Here is a 21,838-nt window from a genome sequence, read left to right as displayed (position 1 = left end):
AGAGCCAGAAGTGTGCCAGTTTCTCAGGCAGTTTGTGAGCGTCGCCTGGTGTGTCCCTCAATTCCTTTTTTTTTTTTTTCAATTCAGATCCCAGAAACTGTGGTGTGCTCACTGTCTTCTTTGTATTTATGTTCTACAGATTTTGTGGTGGATGCTACCCGCAAAGGAAACAAAATCCGATTTGCAAACCATTCAGTGAATCCCAACTGTTACGCCAAAGGTGGGTTCCCGGTGACCAGGGAAGTGGGGTGGGGGCTGTGGCTGTTCAGGTCTTCTGACTTCTAGCCCGTATTCAGCATGTGTCTTATCCATGTGGAAGCATGGAGAATAGCAAGGGACATGGCTCTGTGCCTCTTGCTCTCACTGTTGCAGTCTTGGTTCGTTGGCTACATTGTCAACCGTTTCCCACAGATGTGAGTCTTTTAAGCTCTGTCCCCCACTCCCTGTAGTTAGAATAACAGATCCGAAACCAGAGAGGCCACTACTCCCTGATGGCTTTCTGGGCCACACCCTGCCGCGCTCAGGGCTTACTCCTGGCTCCTGCTCAGGGGTCACTCCTGGTGGGCTCAGGGGACCCACGTTGGCCGAGTACCAGGCAAGCGCTCTAATTCCCCTTCATTTACGTTTCACTGGAGCCTGCAGGCCACCATGATTGAGGTGGGCTTGGCGGGGCACCTGGCCCTGCCTCTTCTCTTTGCAGTGGTCATGGTGAACGGGGATCATCGGATTGGGATCTTTGCCAAGAGGGCAATTCAAGCTGGGGAAGAGCTTTTCTTTGACTACAGGTGAGGCAGCTGGCAGCGCTTCTCGGGAGGCGGCCCTGGAAGCAGGCGTGGAGGCACGTGGTGGCCGGCTCAGGCCTGGGGCTGGGGCGGGGGGGGGGGGGGGGGCGTGGCCTGGAGGAGGGACTCTCCCAGCCAGCTCGGGGCTCCCGGCTCTGTGCTCTGGGACCCCGGAAGTGGGCGCCAAGAAAACTGCGGCTGGGGAGGGAAGGCAGGTCTGCTGCTTCACTCCCAGAGGCCTTGACCCTGACCTGCCTCCCCCCCTGCCCCTGCTGCCCTCCACAGGTACAGCCAAGCAGACGCCCTCAAGTACGTGGGGATTGAGCGGGAGACCGACGTCCTTTAGCCCTCCGGGGTCCCCCGCCAGCGCTGTGGTAGCGGCACTGTCTCTGCTTTCCTGCCCCTCCCCACCCCTGCTGGACTTTCCCGCACTGTCCCCGCTAAGTGACCCCACCACCGCCTCTGCCCTGAGTGTGGACAGAAAGACGGCGACAGAGGCAGCCAGGGCCGGTCCCCTCAGAGGGGACCCAGGACCGCAGGCCCCCGAGGACTGATGCTGCGCAGGCTGTGACTGTTGAAGGGACTGTTGGCTTCAGCCTGGAGTTTCGGCTCCGTGGGGCCAGAGGCCTGCGGCCGGGGTTCCCGCACACCTCAGAGAGGCCTGGTTCCAGGCCAGCCTGAGCTCGGAGGGCAGCGGGTCGTGCCTCTGCCTTCCGGACAGGGTTCGGCTGGGAAGAGGGTTCTGAGCGGGCTCTGAGCGCAGCCTCGAGGACCAGGGGAAGGAGAGCTCAGGCCGCCCTGCCACCGCGGAAATGGCAGGAGACGGCGCCGAGTGGGCCCCTGAGACTCGGAGCCCCCTTCCCAGCCCACTCGGGTGCACGTGCCACGCCTCTCAGCGCCTCCCGGAGCGCTGCCCTTCCCCTGCTCGGCCTGCCTCTGGGGCCCAGCAGGTGCAGGAGGGGGACTCTGAGCACTTCCCCAGACGGAGTGGTTCCCGCCTCTCCGCGCTGGGCCACCTCTCTGCTGAGCGTGGAGGCGGGGCCCGGGTCCCAAGGGCATCATGCATGCAGGGCAGACTGACCTCGATGTCTGGGGTATTGGGGCGCAGCAGCCAACCAGCTGTGCCAGTCTGCGGTGCCCAGAAAAGCACTTTATTTCTTTCAGAAGGTGGAACTTGAGTCACGGTCTCTGGGGTCCCTGGTAAATAGACCCCGTTCCCGAACGAGGAGCACGTGTCTCCACCAACACTGCTCATTTCCCAGGGGGGCAGGAAGCACCGGTGGCTGCAGGACCAAGCCTGAGAGCTGCCCACGTGGCCGTGGCCAGATGCTGAGCTGGCAGCAGGGCGGGCACGGGACCGGCCAGGGTGTGGGCAGGTGCCGACAGCGAGAGGCTGTGCCAGGGAGCAGCTCTCCCTTCTCCGGGCAGCTGGAGCCTCTCCGCCCTCCGCTCTACCCTCTTCTCCATGCCACCAAGCTGGGACTCAGGGTTTTCGTGGGGCATGCACATACACACACTCACACCCACACATACACACTCTCACACATACACATACACTCACATACGCACACACACATACACTGAAACACACATGCACACGTAGACACACATACACAGCACACACCATACACATCCGGTCACACACATACACACACACACACACGTACACATACACCCACACGCTCACGCCGACAGTCACACACACTCCTCTCCCAACCTCACTGGCGGGTACTCAGCACCAGCTCCTGGCAGACCCTCTCCCTGCCCACTGGTTCCTGCCCCATGGGGGACCTGGTCCCTGTATCTGCTGTGCTTTGTATCATTGCCAGCAGGGGGACACCCTCCTGGGTTGGGGGCTCCGGGTTGCTTGTAAATCATAGGGGAAGCCCCGAGACACGGAGGAGGAGCAGTGCGGCTTGGAGAATGAGGGGCTGTCCGCAGAGCAGGTGACGAGCAGATGACACGGGCCTGGGGGAGGCTGGCCTGGCCCCCACCGCCCTGGGTGACCCGTTCAGACCACTCACACTCCCGTCCCCTCCCCCTGCCGCCTGCTGCTTGAATGGTGACGGTGGGGTGCCCCCTCCCCAGGAGAGCCCGGCTGCCGCCCTGTGGCGCTATTGCAGCTACTCTCACGCACTTTAAAGCCCAATGGCTTGTGACCTCTTCTCTGAATAAAGTGGTAGAATCCATTTCGGGTGTTGCTTACTGTGTGCTGTGGGACCGCAGGCCCTAGGATGGAGGTGCCGGGGCAGCTGGGGCAAAGGTCACTATCCCGATTTCCCCACTGACCCCTGGCTACATCATCCAGGAGGTGATGGACTGGGCGGGAACCAACCGGGCTCGTGGTCCCTGAGGTAAGGACGCTGAGGGCTCCCCGAGGAAATCCCCTAGCCCTCTGATTTGTTTCTTTCCGGTCACGCCACTTCTCTGCCACCTGAGCGCAGCGCCAGCCACCACACAGACCCGGGCTCTGCCTCTCGGCTTTATTAGAACAGCTCCGAGTTGGAGCGGAGCTTCAGAGCAGGGGCCGGGCTGGGCGGGCCGCAGACCCCCTTCCCGACACAGGAGCAGCAGTCTGGACAGTGGGCACGGCACAGGACAATCATGGATTTTTTTTTTCTCTTTTATATATAAACTGATGTTTAAAAAAAATTAGTTAATATAGAGTGTTTCTCTAGGGAGGGGCTTTGCAACAACAAGTATACAAAGAAAGTGACGACGACCTGGGCAAGCGCAGCAGCATCTGAGCAGAGGGAAAAAGGCTCCGCATGCAGGGGGGGCCGAGCCTGCAGACAGGCACCCGGGTGGTTGCATATCTTGGAAGAGGGAGGAGAGTAGAGGGCAAGCAGGTCAGGGTCTGCATCTTTTCTCTCTACATCGCAAGGTTTTTTTTGTTTTTTTCTTTTTTATGGCTTTGGCTAAAGCGTGTGAAGCAGCGGAGGTACTAAAGTGCTAAACTGAGGCCTCGTGGTCTCTGTTAAAAAAAAGGAAAAGGGGGTAGGAGGGAAGAGCAGAGAAGACCCCCTAACTGTCCGGCTGAGTAGAAGCAGATGGAGGACGTTCTGCGGGGCAGAGGGGAGGCTAGGAGATGGGATTTAGCAGCCTCCTCCCCCCACCTCATGCCCCTGCGCACCCCTGCAACTCCTCACATCTGTTCCTGCTGAGTGAGACCCCGTGTTTGCAGGAGGCAGTTCACCTCCCCTGCGCTCTGCTGGGACCGTGGCCGCAGCCGGGAGGGAGGCGCACCGGGGCCTTCTCGGCTTCCTCTTTGGGGACAGGCAAACAACCAGGAGCTGGGAGCACGGGGACAGGCAGGACATTGGTTTAGGCAGTGAGGCTCGGCTCTACCCACCAGACCTGGCAGGAGGGGGCTCTCCTCTGGATGAGCAGAGCCAGCTACAAGGAGCCCGATGTCCCTGCTGGGGGCGGGGGAGGGGTGGGACTCATGGGGTCAGAGGAGACGGACTAGTTCTTCCCCTGGTTCATTCAGACCTGGACTCCTCCAGGATCTGTGGAAGGTTTTGTTCCCGAGGGACTAGAACTGGGGCGGGGGCTGGGGCCGGGGCCGGTGCAGGGGCCGGGGCAGGGGCAGGGGCTGGAACTTCTGTGGGGGCTGGTGTAGGAGCGGGCGCCTGGGCAGGCCCCGAAGTCGGGGGAGGTTTGCCGCCAGGTTGGTAATCGTGGGTGGCCTTGGGCTCGTTGGTGTGGTAGGAGCCCTTGTAGCGATGGTTCTGTAGGTAGAAGAGCACCAGCATCCCCACCAGCCCCAGCAGCAAGAAGGCCACCAAAACTGAAAGGGAAGAACGGAACGGTTCAGCTCAGCTGGGTGGGAGGGGCTGGGGGTCAGTGGTGGAGGGCTGGGGACCCAGGGTGGTGGCGTCAGAGATGGAACATTATATGCCTGAAACCCCCCTGTAAACCACTACATAAATCATAGTGCTTAAAATTTTTAAAAGATGTAAGAACAGGGACTGGAGCGATAGCACAGCAGGTAGGGCATCTGCCTTGCACACAGCCGACCCGGGTTCGAATCCCAGCATCCCATATGGTCCCCTGAGCACCACCAGGAGTAACCCCTGTGCATCACCTGAGTGCTCCTGAGTGCAGAGCCAGGAGTAACCCTTATGCATCACCAGGTGTGACCCAAAAATTAAAAAAAAAAAAAAAGATGTAAGAACATTTCAAGGGGCCAGAGAGGTAGTACAGTGGGTAAGGCACTTGCCTTGCATGTGGTCAACCAGGTTTCGATCCCGGGCACCCCATAGGGTACCCTGAGCAGAGCCAGGAGTGATTCCTGAGTGCAGATCAGGGAGTAACCCCTGAGTATCACCGAGTGGGACCCAAAACTAAAATAATAGTTTGAGATGGCCATTTGTGCACAGACACGTGTCCTTTTGGTGGAAAGAAAACACCACAGCAGCTCCATGGCCATGTCAAGTTTTTTCCTAAGCGTCAGTAGGTCTGAACCTTGCTCATCCTCTGCCATCTTATTTTTCGGGGCAGGAGGCTTCCCCAGGGGCTGGAGTGATAGCACAGCGGGTGGGGCGTTTGCCTTGCACGCAGCCAACCGGGGTTCTATTCCCAGCATCCCATATGGTCCCCTGAGCACCACCAGGAGTAATTCCTGAGTGCAGAGCCAGGAGTAACCCCTGTGCATTGCCAGGTGAGACCCAAAAAGCAAAAAAAAAAAAAAAAAAAGAGGCCTCCCCAGCCAGGCTAGCTGTGAGGGGCACCCAGCACAGCCAGCAGTTTCCATTCTCAGCCCCTGTAGGGCCAAGGGTGAAACAGGGGTTTCGTGCATCCGATGCCTGCATTCCAGCCCTTGGCGCTGTGTCCCATTCCCAAGCTCGCTCTCTTTCTCCTTGTTTCTTTTTTGGGCCATACCTGCCTGTTATTACTCCTGGCTCTATGCTCAGGGATCACTCCCGGCAGATGGGAGAGATGAGGCGACCATAGAGGGTGTCAGGGATCAAACCCAGGTGGGCCATGTGCCAGGCAAGAGCCCCACCTGCTGTGCTATCTCCCCTGCTCTCCAATCCCTGTTCCTAACACTACTTCCACACCCCAGGGAACCAGCCCCTGTCCTCCTCCCTCACCCTCGGGTCCATAGTGATACCTCAGTTAAAAGTCTCCAGTCCAGGGGGCTGGAGTGATAGCACAGCGGGTAGGGCGTTTGCCTTGCACGCGGCCAACCCAGGTTCGAATCCCAGCATCCCATATGGTCCCCTGAGCACCGCCAGGGGTAATTCCTGAGTGCAGAGCCAGGAGTAACCCCTGTGCATCGCCAGGTGTGACCCAAAAAGCAAAAAAAAAAAAAAAAAAAAAAAGTCTCCAGTCCAGGGGCTGGAGCAATAGCACCGTGGGTAGGGTGTTTGCCTTGCACGCGGCCGACCCGGGTTCGATTCCCAGCATCCCATATGGTCCCCTGAGCACCGCCAGGGGTAATTCCTGAGTGCAGAGCCAGGAGTAACCCCCGTGCATCGCCAGGTGTGACCCAAAAAGCAAAAAAAAAAAAAAAGTCTCCAGTCCAACCCTGTTCTTCCATCAGCCCCGGGGCGGGGGAAGCGGGGAATGGGGTGGGTCTGGGTGGGAGCGGGCAGGATGACGGGCGATGACCAGGGCTACTCACAGCCTAGAAGTATGGCCACCCATCCATCATCGTGGTAGTACGGGAAGTCTGGGGGGAGAAAGCAGCACTCATGAGGAGAAAGGCCACGTTAGCCATGCCCCACACCCTCCCACCATCCCCCAGCCCGCCTCCACCCAACCCTGGGGTCGTCTGTGTCCCGGGCACCGACCTGGGGGCAGATACCAGGGGTCCAGCTCAGGCGGCACCTCTGAGACCAGACGTGGCATGGCACCACAGTTAGACTCCGACAGCTCTCCCTGCACCCGGAGGGCCTCGGCCAGCTCGGCCGTCATGGGGCGCGGGCTCCGGAAGTGGGTCTTGAGCGGAGCCACGTTGTTGAAGCGCACGCCGGAGAGGCATCCCGAGAAGCCCGGGGTGTTGTAGTGCTGGATGTCCGGATCAATGGCGCCCGTCTCTGCGGGCCAGGGAGGGGGCGTGGCTCACTCTGGCCCCGGCCCCAGCAGCCAGGATTCCCCCACCCCTCCCCTCCGTCACTTTGGTGCCGGGCCCTGCCACTCTCCCCGCCCACGAAGCCCACAGCTTACCCATGACACGCCCAAGATACAAAGCCTTGGGTGAGTCCAGCTGGCTGTCCACCAACAAGGAGAACTTCTGTTCGGTTAGCGGGAAGTAGTCCACCTGGGGATTGGGGCAGGGGGAGAAAAGGGGCCAGAGGCAGCTGGAACCAAGACGGCACAGCGACTCTAGGGCTGTGCTAAACGAAACTGAAAAAAAAGAGTCGGGTAGAAAGACCGCACAGGGCTTGAGGCACTCGCTCTGTGGCCAGTTCAATCCCCAGCCTCGCATCGGGTTCCCCTGAGCACAGCCCAGAGTGACCGCTGAGCACAGGCATAAGCGCTGAGCACTGCCGGGTGTGGCCCCGACACCTCAAAAATAAGAACAAGGAAAATAAAGTAGAGGTGCCACCCGATGAACCCTCGATCCGTCCTAGGTGATCAGCCAGAGCCCAGACCTAACATTTGGCAATTCAGAACTTGGTCCTGAGGGATGTGTGCAAAGGCTTAAAGGGCTGAGGCACACGTTTTGCCCAAATTCTGTCTCTGGAACCACATGGACCCCGAGTACGGCCAGAAGTGATCCCAAGCACAGTGGCAGGAGCAGCCCCTGAGCATTGCTAGGTGTAGCCCCCAAACAACAACTTACGGGTTGTTTTTTTTTTTGGGGGGGGGAGGGAGGCTCTAGACCACATCCAGCAGTGCTCAGGGATCACTCCTGGCGGTGCTCAGGAGACTATGTGGGAGGCCGGGGACCCAACCTGGGTCAGCCACATGCAAGGTAAATGCCTACCCACCGTATCATCTCTCCAGTCCCAACAACATAATTTTTTTTTTTTTGCTTTTTTTGGGTCACACCCGGGGCAATGCACAGGGGTTACTCCTGGTTCTACACTCAGGAATTACTCCTGGCGGTGCTCAGGGGACCATATGGGATGCTGGGATTCAAACCCGGGTCAGCCGCGTGCAAGGCAAACGCCCTACCCGCTGTGCTATTGCTCCAGCCCCCCAACAACATAATTTTTAATGAATAAAACTTTGGTTGTTTTGTTTTATGTTTTGGGGCCACACCCGGCCGTGCTCAGGGTTTACTCCTGCTGTGAGCTCAGGGGGCACTTCTGGTGGTGCTTGGGGACCCTCTGGGATGCCAGGGACAGAACCCAGGTGCAGCATGTGCAAAGCAAATTCCCTCCCCTCCGTACCATCTCTCAGTCCCCTGTTCTGCCTTTTGTCGATACTCAGGGCTTACTCCGGCCTCTGCACTCAGGAATCACTCCTGCTGAGCTGGGGGGACCGTCTGAGGTGCTGGCGATGGAACCCGAGTCAGCCACGGGCCAGGCCAATGCCAGGCCAATGCCCTACCCACTGGACTATCTCTCTGGACCCAAAACTTTGTTTTCTGAGCAATGTCTTTGTGGCTTACTGCTGGTTTGGGGAAGGCCATTTTACTGAGTCCATTTTCTGTGTTAGCCGAATGAGACAGGGGACACTCTGTCTACCTGAGCCACCCCAGGGTGCTGCGGGGGACACAGGAGCCGCTGTAAGCTGGCATGTGCTCTCCACACCCGAGCCACAGCTGAGCTCCTGAGCTTCTGCCCCCCCCTGACCTCCTGCCGCCCTCCCTGGGCGCACACCTGGATGAAGAGCTGGCGGTAGACCCGTGTGATGTTGACACTGTGGGGCTGGCCGTCGGTCACCGGCCGTGTGGTCAGCTGGTACACGTAGGGGCTGGTGCCCAGCTGGTAGCGCAGCTGCAGGGTCCCTGAGAGGAGGAAGGGGCGACTCCTCAGCTCCCCCTGTCCTCGCGTGGGGCCTGGCATGAGGGAGGCGAGCAAGACGGGGAGGGGATGCTGGCGGAGACGCCTACCGTCCTCTTTGATGAGCACGGCCATGTAGTCGCGCACGAAGGAGCTGACATAGAGCAGGACCGCGGGGGCCGAGGTGGTGCTGAAGCTGAAGGATACCTCCTCCCCCGTGACGTTGTAGACGGGCCCGCGGTACCCGGGCACGGGCCGGCCGGGCCGTGGGTAGTCAGGCAGGCGGTACCTGGGCCCATGGTACCCCGGCACGTAGCCGGGAGTGTCATAGCCAGGGATGTAGCCAGGCTCATAGCCAGGCACCGGGCGGCTGAGCATGTGCGAGAACTCGCGGGCGGCAGAGCGCAGGGCCGACTGCAGGTTATAGCGCATCCAGGTGCCCTGCTCGAAGAACCCGCCGATGTCTGAAGGGGGAGGGAGGGAGAGAGGGAGGGAGGGAGGGAGGTCAGGGCCCAGCTCCTAAGCTGGGGGCAGAGCGTGGCCCCCACAGAGCCCCTGTGCCTGCCCTCAGCCCCTCCACATACTGCCGGCTGCGTCTCTCTCCCAGGATGGAGCCTGAAACCCAGGAGAGATCCTCCTAATCCAAGCCTGTCTTGTACTGATGGGGAAACTGAGGCGTGGGGAGAGGAAGTCACTGGCCTGAGCACATAGGGTGAGCTCCGGGAGCTTGAACTGGAATAGTGGCCCCAGCAGGCACACACGTCACTCCTCACATCTCCAAAATGAGACCAAAGGTTTCCTGTGGCTGCCCAAAGGCCTGCTGGACCCGACCTCATCAGATCACCCTGTCCCTATAACTGGCCTGCTTCCTCCCAGGCCAGCCTTGGATGGGGGGATAAGTTTGGAGGGGGATGTGCAGAATCTCGCTGTGGGGAAGGTCAGGGCTTGCCGTAACCAAGACCATACCACAGACACGTTTTGTGGCGGGGTGGAGATGGTCAGACAGGAAGTGGTCAGGGTGGGTGTTGTGTAGCCTCAGCCAGTTGGGTGGGCACGGGGAGAGGGGAAACATTTGCTCATCGCTTTTCTGGGGTTTCTTGGGGGGGGGCCACACCTGGCAATAGTCAGGGGTGACTCTTGGCTCTGCACTCAGGAATCACTCCTGGCAGGCTTGAGGGACCACAGGGGATGCCTCAGCTCAGCCCTTTCGGCTGCTTCGTTACCTGCGAACTGCCCCACTCTTTCCTTGCCCTCCTTATGCCGTGGGACTTACCCATAACATCTTCCAAGCCTAACTGACCCCCAGGAACCCAGGAACCTCTGTCTTTCCCTGACAGTCCCTTCCTGCCTTGCCTGCTCTTCCTCCCATGATTCCCTGCGGCAGCACTGACCGTGGTTGCAGTACGGCCCGTCAAACGCCGTGAGGTCACAGTCACACGTGTAGTAGCTGTAGCGCTCCACACAGCGGCCTCCATGGAAGCAGGGGAATCGGGGGTGGGCGCAGTGGCCTGTGCAGTTGGGGGAGGTGCCCTCTGAGGCGTTGGCACGACCCTCCAGGTTCAGAGTCACCCCATTCAGACGCATAGCCCTCAAGCACCCCACAAAAGGGCGTCTCTTAAGCTCCGCAGATCCTGGGGAAAGGAAGGCAAGAAAGGGGGGGTGATGTCAGAGAGTGGGCTTGGGCAGGGAGCGGCAGCAGGCGAGAAGAGAAGGTTCTAGAGCTAGAGAAGAAGTGGGGCCCCGAATCATCCCAAAGCCGAGGGGGCTGGAGCTGCAGACATGGGGTCCCAGAAATAACACGGGGCTGGCCTCGGCTCACCGACATAGAGGGGCTGGTCATACTCCAGCCAGATGTAGGTCTGCAGGGGCATCGGCCGCAGCACCCAGGGCCGGTGATCCACGCGCAGCCGGGCCAGCTTCACGTTGATCTCCGCCCGCACCAGGTGCCACTCGTCGTCATTAAATTCGAAATCCTCCGAGTGCACTGTCAGGTTCTCATCCCCGTTGCCAATGTCGAATGCGAAGACCACATCCCTGGAGGCTGGGGCGGGGAGACGGAGGACTCAGGATGCCAAGACCCCTGGGCTCCTTCACCCACGGCCACCCCACTTCCGAAGTCATTCCAGCTAGTCTATTTCCGAGACAAAACCCAGCAGCCGCTGAAACCTGCTGACCCCGATTTCCCAAGTCCGCAGAGGCCAGAGCCAGCTCCCCAACTCTGAATCCACTTCCTGGTCCAGAAGCAAGAGGCCAAGGGCAGAGCGCAAGGCCCGAAGCTACCCCACGACACCCACCGTGCAGACAGGGCCAGGCCTGGCCCCCAGGTCTCTGAAGACCCCTGTCCTGCCACCTCTTAAGAACATGTGTCTGTCACCCCAGCCTGCCCCGATCTTCCCAGGGGCCAGGGGCTCCCCCAGGCCCCTCCCCGGGCCTGCCGCTCACTGTTAAGTTCCACCCGCAAGTAAGGCCGCCGAAACTGGCAGTAACGGCCCCCCTTGTTCTCCAGGAAGACGCCGGAGGGAGCCGAGGTCCTGAAGTAGAAGGAGACGTCGAGGCTGTGGTTGGCCCGGATCGGGGGGAAGCGGAGCGTGGACCCCGTGTGGAAGGAGATGGTGTTCCAGGAGTTGCCTGCAAAAGCGGAGGGGACGGAGAGAGACGTGTCGGGGAGACCAGAGTCAGCACGGAGGAGAAGGGGACCCTCAGCGGGGGGGGGGGGGGCGGGAGGAAGGAAGAGGGGAGACAGCCAGGGGCAGGCCAGGGATGCTCAGGACAGGACAGAAAGAGCAGGAAGGTGGGGCTGCAAGAGCAGTACAGCAGGCAGGGAGCTTGCCTCGAAAGTGGCCAACCCAGGTTCAGTACGTTAGTTCCCATAAGGTCCCCTGAGCCCTCCTGGAGTGACCCCTGCGCATCACTAGGTGTGGCCCAAAAACATAAGAAAAATAAAGAAAATGCACAGGAGCAGCATGGTTTTGGGGGATTGGAGGGTCACGTCCCCACAGGAGCGGGGTGTCCTGGGAGCGTGTCCCGAGACCCCCCACCCCTCCGCCACTTCAGGGCCCTGGAGAGGAGGAAGCCGGGGCAGAGATATGCGAGGGTTCGGCCACTCACGGTCACCGTAGCAGCGTAGAGGCCTCAGGAAGAACTGGGCCTCGGAGCTGGAGCGGTTCGTGTCCCCCACCACCACCTGGGTGACAGGCAAATGGTCCACAAAGGTCAGCAGCCCCTTGTCCGTTCTCCTGGGGAACAAACGCAGTGGCTCAGCCCCGACCACTCTGCTACCCCTCCTCCCTGCCACCTCCCCTCCTGTCCCCCCGCCGCCCACGAGCACCCCCTTCTGCGCCCTCACCACTGTGGCTGGTCGGCATCACAGTTACAGTGCAGGGCGGGGTCCACGCAGCTGCGGTCCAGCCCGCAGGCACAGCGCTGGATGCCGGGCTGGGAGCCGCCCCAGTAGAAATGCTGCTCCTCGTTCCTGCCCATCCAGAAGCTGTAGGGGTAGCCTCCTGGGGGAGAGGCGCGGGCAGTCTCGGGGCCCCGTCCCTCCGCCAGGCTCTGGGTGCCAGGACCCAGTGTGAAGGGGATCGTCCCGGGGCACTCACTGCTGACGTCTCTGCGGCCCCAGTGGCTCCCTGCCCCCCACCCCGGCCTCACCTGCTGTGTTGAGCAGCCGGGAGTTGTAGCAGGAGAATTCGATCCACTGTTCACAGTGCTGGGAGGCGTTGGCCAGAGCGCCCACTTCCTCCCAGGATGCGTTCCAGTACTGGACAGCCCCCAGGAAGGGCCGCTCCATGCTAGAGCCTGTCACCCGCGTGGTCCACAGCCTGTCATGCCGCACCACGGTCCATGCCCGGTTCTCTAGGGAAGGACCAGCAGCAGGTGAACTTCTCCCCGCCCACTGCCGCCACCAAGGCCACAAGTCAGAGGCAGGATACAGGGGTGGCGCAGCTGCAGCCCGGCCCAGCGCCAGGCTGGAATTGCTCCGGGAGACTCCGTGCCAATCCCGGGCAGTTTTATTTCCCTGGCCCCTGGTCACCCTTCAGTCCTCCCTTGTTTGCCCCCACGCCCCTGGCCTGGCCTAAGCTGCTCACCTCGGATATCGCAGTACACCATGAATGGCTTCAGGGGGCCGCTGCCATCAGGGTCAATGGTGAAGTTTCCAGAATATTTCCCACTGAGCCGATACGCTTCACAAGATTCCTTATACAAAGCTGGTAGGTGTGTGTGTGTGTGTGTGTGTGCAGAGCAGGGTTAGTTAGGGTGAAAATCAGTATGGGTCAGAGAGCTAGGAGGGCCAGAACTACCATACCCCCCATGACCTCATCACCCCACCCCACCCCCAGGAGCCTTCAGAACCCCCAGATCCCGGCTGGCTTACGCTCATGACAGGTCACGCCCTTGTAGCCCGTGAGCTCGCAGTAGCAGATAAAATCATCCCAGGACTGGTAGCAGCGGCCATCATGCTCACACATGTTAGGGCTGCACCTGGGAAACGGGGGGCCCCAAGGGAAGAGCGACCTCGTTGGGAGCTTGAGGGTGGGGTCTGGGGCCCACAAACCTCACGAAGCAGACCTGGTCTGCTGACACTCCACTGAACAAGAGAGAAGCACAATGCCGGGGGCGGTTGGGGGGGTATAGGAAGGTCTCAGGGTGCAAGTCTCTGTGGTTTTCACCTCGGATATCGCAGTACACCATGAATGGCTTCAGGGGGCCGCTGCCATCAGGGTCAATGGTGAAGTTTCCAGAATATTTCCCACTGAGCCGATACGCTCCAAGAGAAGGGACAGTGCTGCTGTGGGCCCTCCCCCGGCCCCCAAAGAAAACCCACCAACAGAAGCTTCATTTCCATGCCAAGCACTGGTCACTTAAAGGAAGAGACAGGAGGCGAGAGGCTAAGGAGGGACCATCCCTGGAGGGAGGCTGAGAAGGAGATGACCAAGAATGGCCAATCCTTGTGGGAACCATGGGGGTCACCTCTTACAGGGAGAGGGGCTCTGGATACCTGTCAGTGATACCACATGTGTCAAAGAGGACCTCGGCGAAGAAGCCGAGCTTCCGGAACTCCACCAGTGTCAGGTTGACCAGCTGACCGTCCACTTTGAACAGTTCCATGCAGCCGTGGAATGCCGTCTGGTTGGAGTGGCAGCCCCATCGACTGGCTGGCTTGGGACAACCTGGAGCGACCATCCCTGTGAGACCCTCCCCAGGGGAGACTCCAGAGACCCTCCCCAGGGAGATGCCCAGGGAGAGGGAGGAAGGCGGGAAGGAAGTAGGGAAGGAAGGAAGGAAGGAAGGAAGGAAGGAAGGAAGGAAGGAAGGAAGGAAGGAAGGAAGGGAGGGAGGGAGGGAGAAAGGGAGGGAGAAAGGGAGGTAGGGAGAAAGGGAGGGAGGGAGGGGGAAGGGAGGAAGGAAGGGGAAGGGAGAAAATAAGGAATAAAGCAAGGAAGGAAGGGAGGGATAAAGGAGGGAAGCGGGAGTAAGGAAAGAAGGATGGAAGAAAGGAAGGAGGGAAGGCAGGAGGGAGGAAGGGAGGAAGGGGAAAGAGGAAATAAGAAATAAAGGGAGAGAGGGATGAAGGAAGGAAGGAAAAGAAAGGAAGGGGAAAAGGAAAGAAGGGAGGGAGGAAGATGGAAGTAAGAAAGGAAAAAGGAAGGAAGGAAGGAAGGAAGGAAGGAAGGAAGGAAGGAAGGAAGGAAGGAAGGAAGGAAGGAAGGAAGGAAGGAAGGAAGGAAAAAAGGAAGGAAAGAAGGAAGGAAAGGACAAAGGAAGGAAGGAAGCAAGGGAGGAAGACAGGAAGAAGGGAGGAAGGAAGCAATGCGACACATAGACAATCACAGTGACTTTCTGGTTCGGACAGCTTCCGGAGAGAAAGAGGGATTCAAACCTCTGAAACTCTCCAAGTCACCCCGTCTGGGTGGACTTAGAAGGGGCCTTCCCGCCCAGACACAGGGGCCTGGCCAGATGGCCCCTCCTTACCCCCAAAGAAGTATGAGGTCCCCGTTCGGATCAGCAGTGGGTATGAGACCCTGACCTCTGCCCCCTCCACGTCGTCGATGCTAATGACCGCGTGGTTCTCCTGGGCAGCGAAATTCACCTCGTGCCAGAAGCCATCGTTGAGCCGAAACCCTGGGCAGGGGAGGAGGAGCCGCGGGGTGAGAGGAGGAGCCTGGGCGGGAGGAGGAGCCTGGGTGGGAGGAGCAGGAGGCCACGGGGCGGTGGCCAGTAGGGAAGCAGCAGCCCCTCCCCAGACCTTTCTCCCCAACACCTGGGGGGGGGCCCAACTCCGCCTCCCGCCACTCCCCCCACCCCAGCACAGGGCTTGGCCTCCACCCGCGCTGGTCCACAGAGGCCTCCCTGCGCGCTCACCAGCAGCGAACTGCAGCTTCTTGCGGCCGGCCTGGGCGATGGACACGTTGACCTGGCCCTCGCTGAGCATCAGCTCCACGTGGCCCAGCCCGTCGCCCAGGCTGGAGAAGAGGAGCAGTCCCGTGAGGTCCCACGTGCGGAAGCGGAAGGACACGGCCAGGCGGCCGCGCCGCGGGAAGCCGGGCACCAGCAGGAAGTTGTGGGGCCCTCCGAAGTGGACGGGGTGAGGGACGGGGTCCAGGCACCGGAACGCCACCTTACCCTGGGGGCGGAAGTGCGGGCCCTCAGTGTCCCCTCGGGGTCCACCTGGCGCCCGGACCACGATCCCTGGGCCCGGCACCAACTATTGGGGTCGGTGCATCCAGGGGTCAAAATCACGGCCCTGCTCAAACGGACCCCTGGCCGGTCAGTGCGCCGCCTCCTCCTCCTCCTCGTGAAAATCAAACCAGACTTTCTAGAATTGGGGGAGTGGGGTGGTTTTTGTACCTTCTGTGAGTCTGTGACCCGCCCCCACACCCGTTGAGCGTCTCACCCCTAAGGGAGGGGTCTGGGTGTGGAAATGAATCTCTTGGGTGCCAGTCCTCCCAGGGCCCCATCTTCCCAGCCCCCCCCCCTCTCAGGTCCCACCCTCCCAGAGCCCCTGTCCACTGGCCTCGAAGGCGATCCGCGAGTGGCGCCGCACAGCCAGGTCGGCGATGTTGACCCGGTTGAAGATGACGTTCTCTATGCAGCCCCGGAAATTGTGCCGGTAGGCCAGGTTCTTCCGAGCGGCGCCAACCAGGCCCCCGATGAACATCTGCAGGGTAGGCCAGGCCGGCAGGGTTAGCCATAGGGCAGGTCTGCGAGCTTCTCCCGTCCCGCCCCTTTGCTGTACATCTTCCCAGACAGACTCCAGACTCCACGTTAGAAAAGATAGAGACATCTCCCGATGTGGCTCTAAAGTGGATCCTCGTGGGCCCCCAGAGGCTTGGGTTCCCAGCCCCAACCATCACTAACAAGCCCTCTGGTTTGCCTTGTAGCCACACCCAGCAGTGTTCGGGGCTTACTCCTGGCTCTACACTCAAGGATCACTCCTGGCAGGTTCAGGGAACCATGTGGGGTGCTGGAGATTGAACCCAAGTGAGCTGGGTGGAAGGCAAGTGCCCTACCCATTGTATGTATGTGCCTCTCCTGAGATTTAATTTTGTTTGGGGTCACAGCCAGCAGTGCTCAGGGCTTACTCCTGGCTGGACACTCAGCTCCAAGATCACTCTTGGTGGAGCTCGGGGATCATGTGGGGTCCCAGGGATTGAATACCCCAGCCCCAGCCCTGTCAGCAGCTTGCAAGGCAGATGATGCACTATCCACTGTGCTATTTCTCCAGCCCCTAGTCTGAGATTTTTTTTTCCTTTCTTTTTGGGTCACACCCAGCGATGCACAGGGGTTACTCTTGGCTCTGCACTCAGGAATTACTCCTGCCATGCCTGGGGGACCATATGGGATGTTGGGAATCGAACCTGGGTCAGCCACATGCAAGGCAAATGCCCTACGCACTGTGCTATCGCTCCAGCCCCTAGTCTCAGATTCTTGATCTGCGGAGAGGCCCCAGGGTCTCACTAACTCCACAGAGCGGGAGCAACCCAAGGGGGTCATTGTCTCATTTGCCTGATCGCCAAAGTCAATTCTCAGTAGTGGTAGGGTGGCACGCCAGGGAGTCTGCAAGCAGTAGGGAGAAGAACGCGGACAAACCAGGGAGTTCATGCAAAGGTCTGGAGCACACACGGAAGCCCCGGGTCTGATCTAGGGTCTCCATAGAGAGGGACCCCACTCCCAGCCCCAGCTGAGAGAAGCTCCTGACCACCCCGGGCTGTAGTAGAGCCTCAAGGACTCTCAGGATTAGAAAGCTGAAGATGGACTTCCCCCACCCACCCAGACGGCCCCTCTGGCCTCCCCCACTCACCTCGTTGTCCAGGTTCAGCCTCTCAAAGTCGCCATTGAGTATGAAGCGCTGCACGTAGCCATCCAAGGTGAAGTTCACATCCTGGCCAAATCGGTCCACCCGGACATAATGCCAGTGCAGGTCATTGAGGACGCCTCCGGCACTCACCGTGGTGTGGCCTGGCCTGGGCTGGATGGGGCTGCTGCCTGGGGAAGGGGCGCAGGGGGGATCAGATCAGAACTCACACTTACAGCACACTTATTGTACCCCAGGATGTCAGGGGCTGCACAAGGTCCCAGAGCTGCCAGGAAGGGTGGGAATGTACAAGAGTCGGGGGGGGAGTCTGTGGCTTAGGATACACCCCTAAATACTCTGAATCTCCTTTTCTCTCCCCAGAATTTGGAGCCAGAGAGCTGCCTCTGTCTTATCACGGGGGAGTTATGAAAGGCGAATGAGCTTTGATGTAATGACAGTTCCCCCTAGAACAGCGAGGAAGAGTGCGGGGTGGGTGAGCACCTGCCTTGCCAGCATGAGTCAAATCCCCGTGGCCCAGGTGGGCTGAGGGAAGCCCTCAGCAGCTCTGGAGGCTCTGGGAGCCTGGAGCCACTGCAGCCAGGGGGGTGTGAGCACTACAAAAAGCGAGGCACACCCTCCCCCGCAAGATGGGGACACTGGTATTGTGTGTGCTGTTGGAATTATGTGCATGAGAAACTATATTTAATATGATTGTAAACCATAAAATTGCGATCAAAAACATTTTTTTTTTGGTTTTTGGGTCACACCTGGCGATGCACAGGGGTTACTCCTGGCTCTGCACTTAGGAATTACTCCTGGCGGTGCTCAGGGAGCCATATGGGATGCTGGGATTTGAACCCGGGTCGGCCGCGTGCAAGGCAAACGCCCCACCCGCTATGCTATCACTCCAGCCCCTCAAAAACATTTTAAAGGGAACCAGAGCAATGGCACAGCAGATGGGAAGCTTGCCTTGCATGCAGCTTCACATATGTTTGACCTCCGGCACCCCCTATGATCCCCGGAGCTCTGCCAGGAGTGATCCCTGAACACAGAGCCAGGAGTGGCCTAAAACTACCCCCCCCCCATAGATAGAGAGTCCAAAGATTAAGATTACCCTTCACGCTGCCCACCGCAATCTCTGAACCACATATGTTCCCAACAGCACCACCAGGGGTCACTCCTGAGCACAGAGTCAGGAATAACCAGAAGCACTGCCAGGTAAGGCCCTCTTGAACAAATCAAAACAAAAAAGGCACAGAGGGATAGTACAGAATTGAAGGCCTTGTAGGGGGGTGGGGGACAGTTCAGTCCCAAACACTGCCAGAAGTGATTCCTAAGTGAGCACCGATGGGTGTGACCGAAAAACAGAAGTGGGGGGTATACAGCAGGTAGGACACTTGTTTTGCCCACGGTGAACCCAGGTTCGATCCCTGGCACCACCATATGGCCCCTGAGCCAGCCAGACCTGATCCCAGACCTAAAGCCAGGGGGGTGTAACTCAAAAACAAAACAAAACATTTCTTAAGAGAAAAAGAAAAGAACAAACAAAAAAAATTGTTTAAAGGCAGGTTGGTCTTAACCTTAAGAATGGGGCTGGAGGGGCCGGAGCGATAGCACAGCGGGTAGGACGTTTGCCTTGCACGCGGCCGACCCAGGTTCGATCCCCGGCATCCCATATGGCCCCCAAGCACTGCCAGGAGTAATTCCTGAGTGCAAAGCCAGGAGTTACCCCTGAGCATCGCTGGGTGTGACCCAAAAAGCAAAAAAAAAAAAAAAACAGCATTGAATAAACAACATTAAAAAATGCAATAACATTGAATGCAATAAAGACCTCTCATGTTAAAAAAAAAAAAAAAAGAATGGGGCTGGAGTGATAGCACAGCAGGTAGGGCATTTGCACGACACCAACCCAGATTCAGTCCCTGGCATCCCATATGGTTCCCGAGCACCGCCAGGAGTAATTCCTGAGTGCAGAGTTAGGAGTAACCCCTGAGCATCGCTGGATGTGGTGGAAGAAAGAAAGAAAGAAAGAAAGAAAGAAAGAAAGAAAGAAAGAAAGAAAGAAAGAAAGAAAGAAAGAAAGAAAGAAAGGAAGGAAGGAAGGAAGGAAGGAAGGAAGGAAGAAAGAAAGAAAGAAAGAAAGAAAGAAAGAAAGAAAGAAAGAAAGAAAGAAAGAAAGAAAGAAAGAAAGAAAGGAAGGAAGGAGAGAGAGAGAGAGAGAGAGAGAGAGAGAGAGAGAGAGAGAGAGACAAGCTCAGGGAGCTGGAGTGCGAGTACTTCGGGTAGGGAGCTCGCCTTGCACACAGAGGACCAAGCACAAATCCCCCGCACCCCATATGGTGCCCCAAGCACCACCAGGAGTCATTCCTGAGTGCAGAGCCAGGAGTAAGCCCTAAGCACCGCCGGGTCTGGCCACCCAAAACAGGGAAAAAAGAAAGAAAGGGATGCTTCAAGACGCAGGGGCTTGGGAAAGGGGCGGCACGGGCGGTCTGGGGGCGGCGCGCGCCCCCCGGGGCTCACCCAGGCTCATGTGCAGCAGCAAATGCGCGTCCTGGAGCTCGAGCGTCACGTAGTCGCCCTGGGCGCCCTCGGCGTGCACCAGGAGCCCGTCTTTCTCCTCCGTCTTGAAGCTGAAGGCGACCACGTCCCACAGGCTGCGGCTGTACCCGCGCGGGAAGCGGTAGGAGATAGCATCGTCGCCGTCGAAGTAGAGCACGTCGGACTCTGCAGAGGGCGGCGCGCGGCCGTGGGTGGGCGCGGGGAGGCCCCGGCTACGTCCCGCCCGCCCGCCCGCCCGCGCGCGCGCCCCCGGCCCGCGCCCTTACTGTAGGGGCAGCCGTAGAGGCCGAGCCGCAGGCCGATCTTGCCGCGCGGGTTCCAGGCCAAGGGCACGATGCGGATGTATCGCGCTGTGAAGTGGTAGTGCAGGTCATGGCGGACCACGGCCGACTCATTCACGTTCCCGAAGAAGGTCTGAGAGAGCAGCGGGGAGAGGAGTGACCGCGTCCCCACCCGCCCGGCCCATCTCGGCCTCCCGGGATATGCCCAGACTTCCTCAACTCTGCTCCCTGCCTCTCCGGTCATCCTAGCTCCAAGTCAGGGGGGCACCTCTTTCAGGAAGCACCCCAAGATTACTCAAAAGCAGGCTCAAAGCCTAGAAGTGTGCGCACACATGATGAGTTGACACTTTGGACTGAGTCCTGGTGGACTGAGTCCTGGTGCCACTGTGTCCTCACAGCTGCTTCCACCCCCTTGCTCCCCCAAAACCGGTGTCCAACACAGGAGACTGCCCCAGTGTCTGTGGCTGGGAGCTCCAAGTACCGAGTTGTGCCCTTGCTGGTAGAAAGGTGTCCAGCTGTCCACCCGGTCACCGTAGAGCAGCATGTAACGTGTGACCCAGTCCCACGAGTTAAAGGAACCCTGCGTGGCCACGGCTCGGATGCGGTGCTTCTTCATTAAATCTATCTGGAGCCAGGGATTTGGGTCCCCGATCCGGGGAGACCATCCGCTAATGCCTAGGAAAGAGGCAAAGCTTTCACCACCACCTCGCCCTTCACCCCGCCTGCCCCCACCCTGCCAGCTGCTGCCCTGCTCACCATACAGACGGGCAAAGCGGGGTGCTGTGAAAAAACTGTAGTAAGAGGAGGCGCCCAGGGAGCGATAGTAGAGGGGCCCCACCAGCTCTTCATCACAGCCATCTTTGGGGTCGAGGGGAAAGGACACTCAGGTCAGATGCATCCCCACACACCTCCCCACCTGCCTCCCCACCCCCACCCCCTTCTCCACTCCCCACACTGGCAGCCCCAGCCCTGACTAAAAGCCCTCTGCCTACCCACCCCTGAGCACAGAGGGTGCTAGGATGACGGGAGAGGCAGGGACCCCTTTTATGCTCTACCTGCGCTGGTTCCATACTCCCCCAAACACAATCCCAGACCGCAGCCTGGAGAGCCTGAGTTTTATATGGCATCAGTTTGGCCCCAGCCCTTAGCTTCAGTTCCACTCTCCGGCGGCGCCTCCAGCCCTGCCCCCACCGCAGAGCCACTGCCCGCCCCATCAGCAGCAGCTCCCAGAACCATCACCGTCGCCAACTCTACCTAGGATCCCGGATTTCCAAATCCAGCCTCAGCCCCAAATCCCAGCCACCTGGCCAGTTCTAAAGTCCAGCCCCAAACCCAGCCCCCACCCCCCAACCTCCATACAAAACAAAACCACAGAAAACGGTAACTCTGGTCCCATCACCAGTGCCACCCTCGTCCCCGCCACCCCAACCCGCGGCAGCAGCTCCCGCTGGGCTCCCAGATCCCCATCCTCGGGCTCGGGAGGAACCAGCCCAGCCCCGGCGCGCCTGCCAGCCTCCCAACTGCATTGCGGAGCGCGGGGGAGAGGCAGCGAAGGATGCGAACCAGCCAGCGCGCGCCGGCCGGCCGAGAAGGGGCCCGCGACCACCCAGCCGCAATGCGGTGCGGTACCCGCCCTTGCAAGCTGCCGCCTCCCGGGCCCAGTTCCGCCGGCCTCCCAGCCCCCGCACTCACAGTAGCCCCAGCCCCGGGCTCCCGACACCCAGGCCAGCAGGATGCAGAAGAGCCGGAGCTGCATCGCGCAGGGCGCAGGGTCGGGGCTGCCTCCAGGTGCCCAGCTTCTCCAGGGCTCCCAGCTCGCCTCTGGCGGGGGGGGGTTGGGGGGGGATTTTCGCAGCTGATCTCTCCTCCTCTGCCCTCTCCTCCTCCTTGCTCCCCTAACCCTTCTCCTCCCTCTTCTCCCTCTGACGCTCCAGATTCTCCGTGGTCCTCTCCCGGCTCCCTTCCACCCTCTCTCCTCTCACCTCCCCCCTCCCCAGCCTCTCTCCTGGACCCCGCGCA

At 59.7% G+C, this 21,838-nt stretch overlaps 2 protein-coding genes across 3 annotated transcripts in view; one reads left to right on the top strand and one right to left on the bottom strand.

Annotated features, from left to right (window-relative positions):
• The window catches only part of EZH1 (enhancer of zeste 1 polycomb repressive complex 2 subunit), a 46,809-nt gene extending 43,838 nt beyond the window's left edge, over positions 1–2,971 (top strand). For both annotated transcript variants that reach the window (XM_055133472.1, XM_055133473.1), the window contains exons 19-21: positions 140–220; positions 701–785; positions 1,068–2,971. In XM_055133472.1, the coding sequence (XP_054989447.1) occupies positions 140–220; positions 701–785; positions 1,068–1,128 (227 nt within the window). In that variant the 3' untranslated portion in view covers positions 1,129–2,971. The remainder of the gene's footprint in view (positions 1–139; positions 221–700; positions 786–1,067) is intronic.
• Positions 2,972–3,251: 280 nt separating this feature from the next.
• On the bottom strand, positions 3,252–21,804 carry CNTNAP1 (contactin associated protein 1). The gene is made up of 24 exons (XM_055133471.1): positions 21,512–21,804; positions 20,576–20,677; positions 20,301–20,494; positions 19,805–19,952; positions 19,500–19,703; positions 16,986–17,170; positions 15,699–15,842; positions 15,047–15,308; positions 14,657–14,806; positions 13,683–13,854; positions 13,059–13,165; positions 12,772–12,891; positions 12,335–12,538; positions 12,030–12,186; positions 11,792–11,919; positions 11,126–11,311; positions 10,503–10,724; positions 10,075–10,314; positions 8,794–9,147; positions 8,561–8,688; positions 6,957–7,050; positions 6,581–6,826; positions 6,412–6,459; positions 3,252–4,572 (listed from the first exon to the last, which is right to left on the bottom strand). The coding sequence occupies exons 1-24, from the start codon at positions 21,573–21,575 to the stop codon at positions 4,265–4,267; spliced, it is 4,167 nt and encodes a 1,388-aa protein (XP_054989446.1). The 5' UTR covers positions 21,576–21,804; the 3' UTR covers positions 3,252–4,264.
• Positions 21,805–21,838: the final 34 nt, after the last annotated feature.

This window comes from Sorex araneus, chromosome 3 (assembly GCF_027595985.1).
Source record: "Sorex araneus isolate mSorAra2 chromosome 3, mSorAra2.pri, whole genome shotgun sequence".
NCBI classification, from domain to species: domain Eukaryota; kingdom Metazoa; phylum Chordata; class Mammalia; order Eulipotyphla; family Soricidae; genus Sorex; species Sorex araneus.
The sequence above is the reverse complement of the archived record's forward strand: the minus strand, read 5'-3'. Positions and strand labels throughout refer to the sequence as shown.

What these genes read in the sequence shown, in the direction of transcription:
- CNTNAP1 (XM_055133471.1), bottom strand. Translation starts at nt 21,575, where the DNA reads ATGCAGCTCCGGCTCTTCTGCATCCTGCTGGCCTGGGTGTCGGGAGCC. An exon ending in GGGCGTGACCTGTCATGAGC is followed by an intron (nt 12,892 to 13,058) that starts GTAAGCCAGCCG and finishes CACACCTACCAG; the next exon opens with CTTTGTATAAGGAATCTTGT. An exon ending in GATGCCGACCAGCCACAGTG is followed by an intron (nt 11,920 to 12,029) that starts GTGAGGGCGCAG and finishes TTTGTTCCCCAG; the next exon opens with GAGAACGGACAAGGGGCTGC.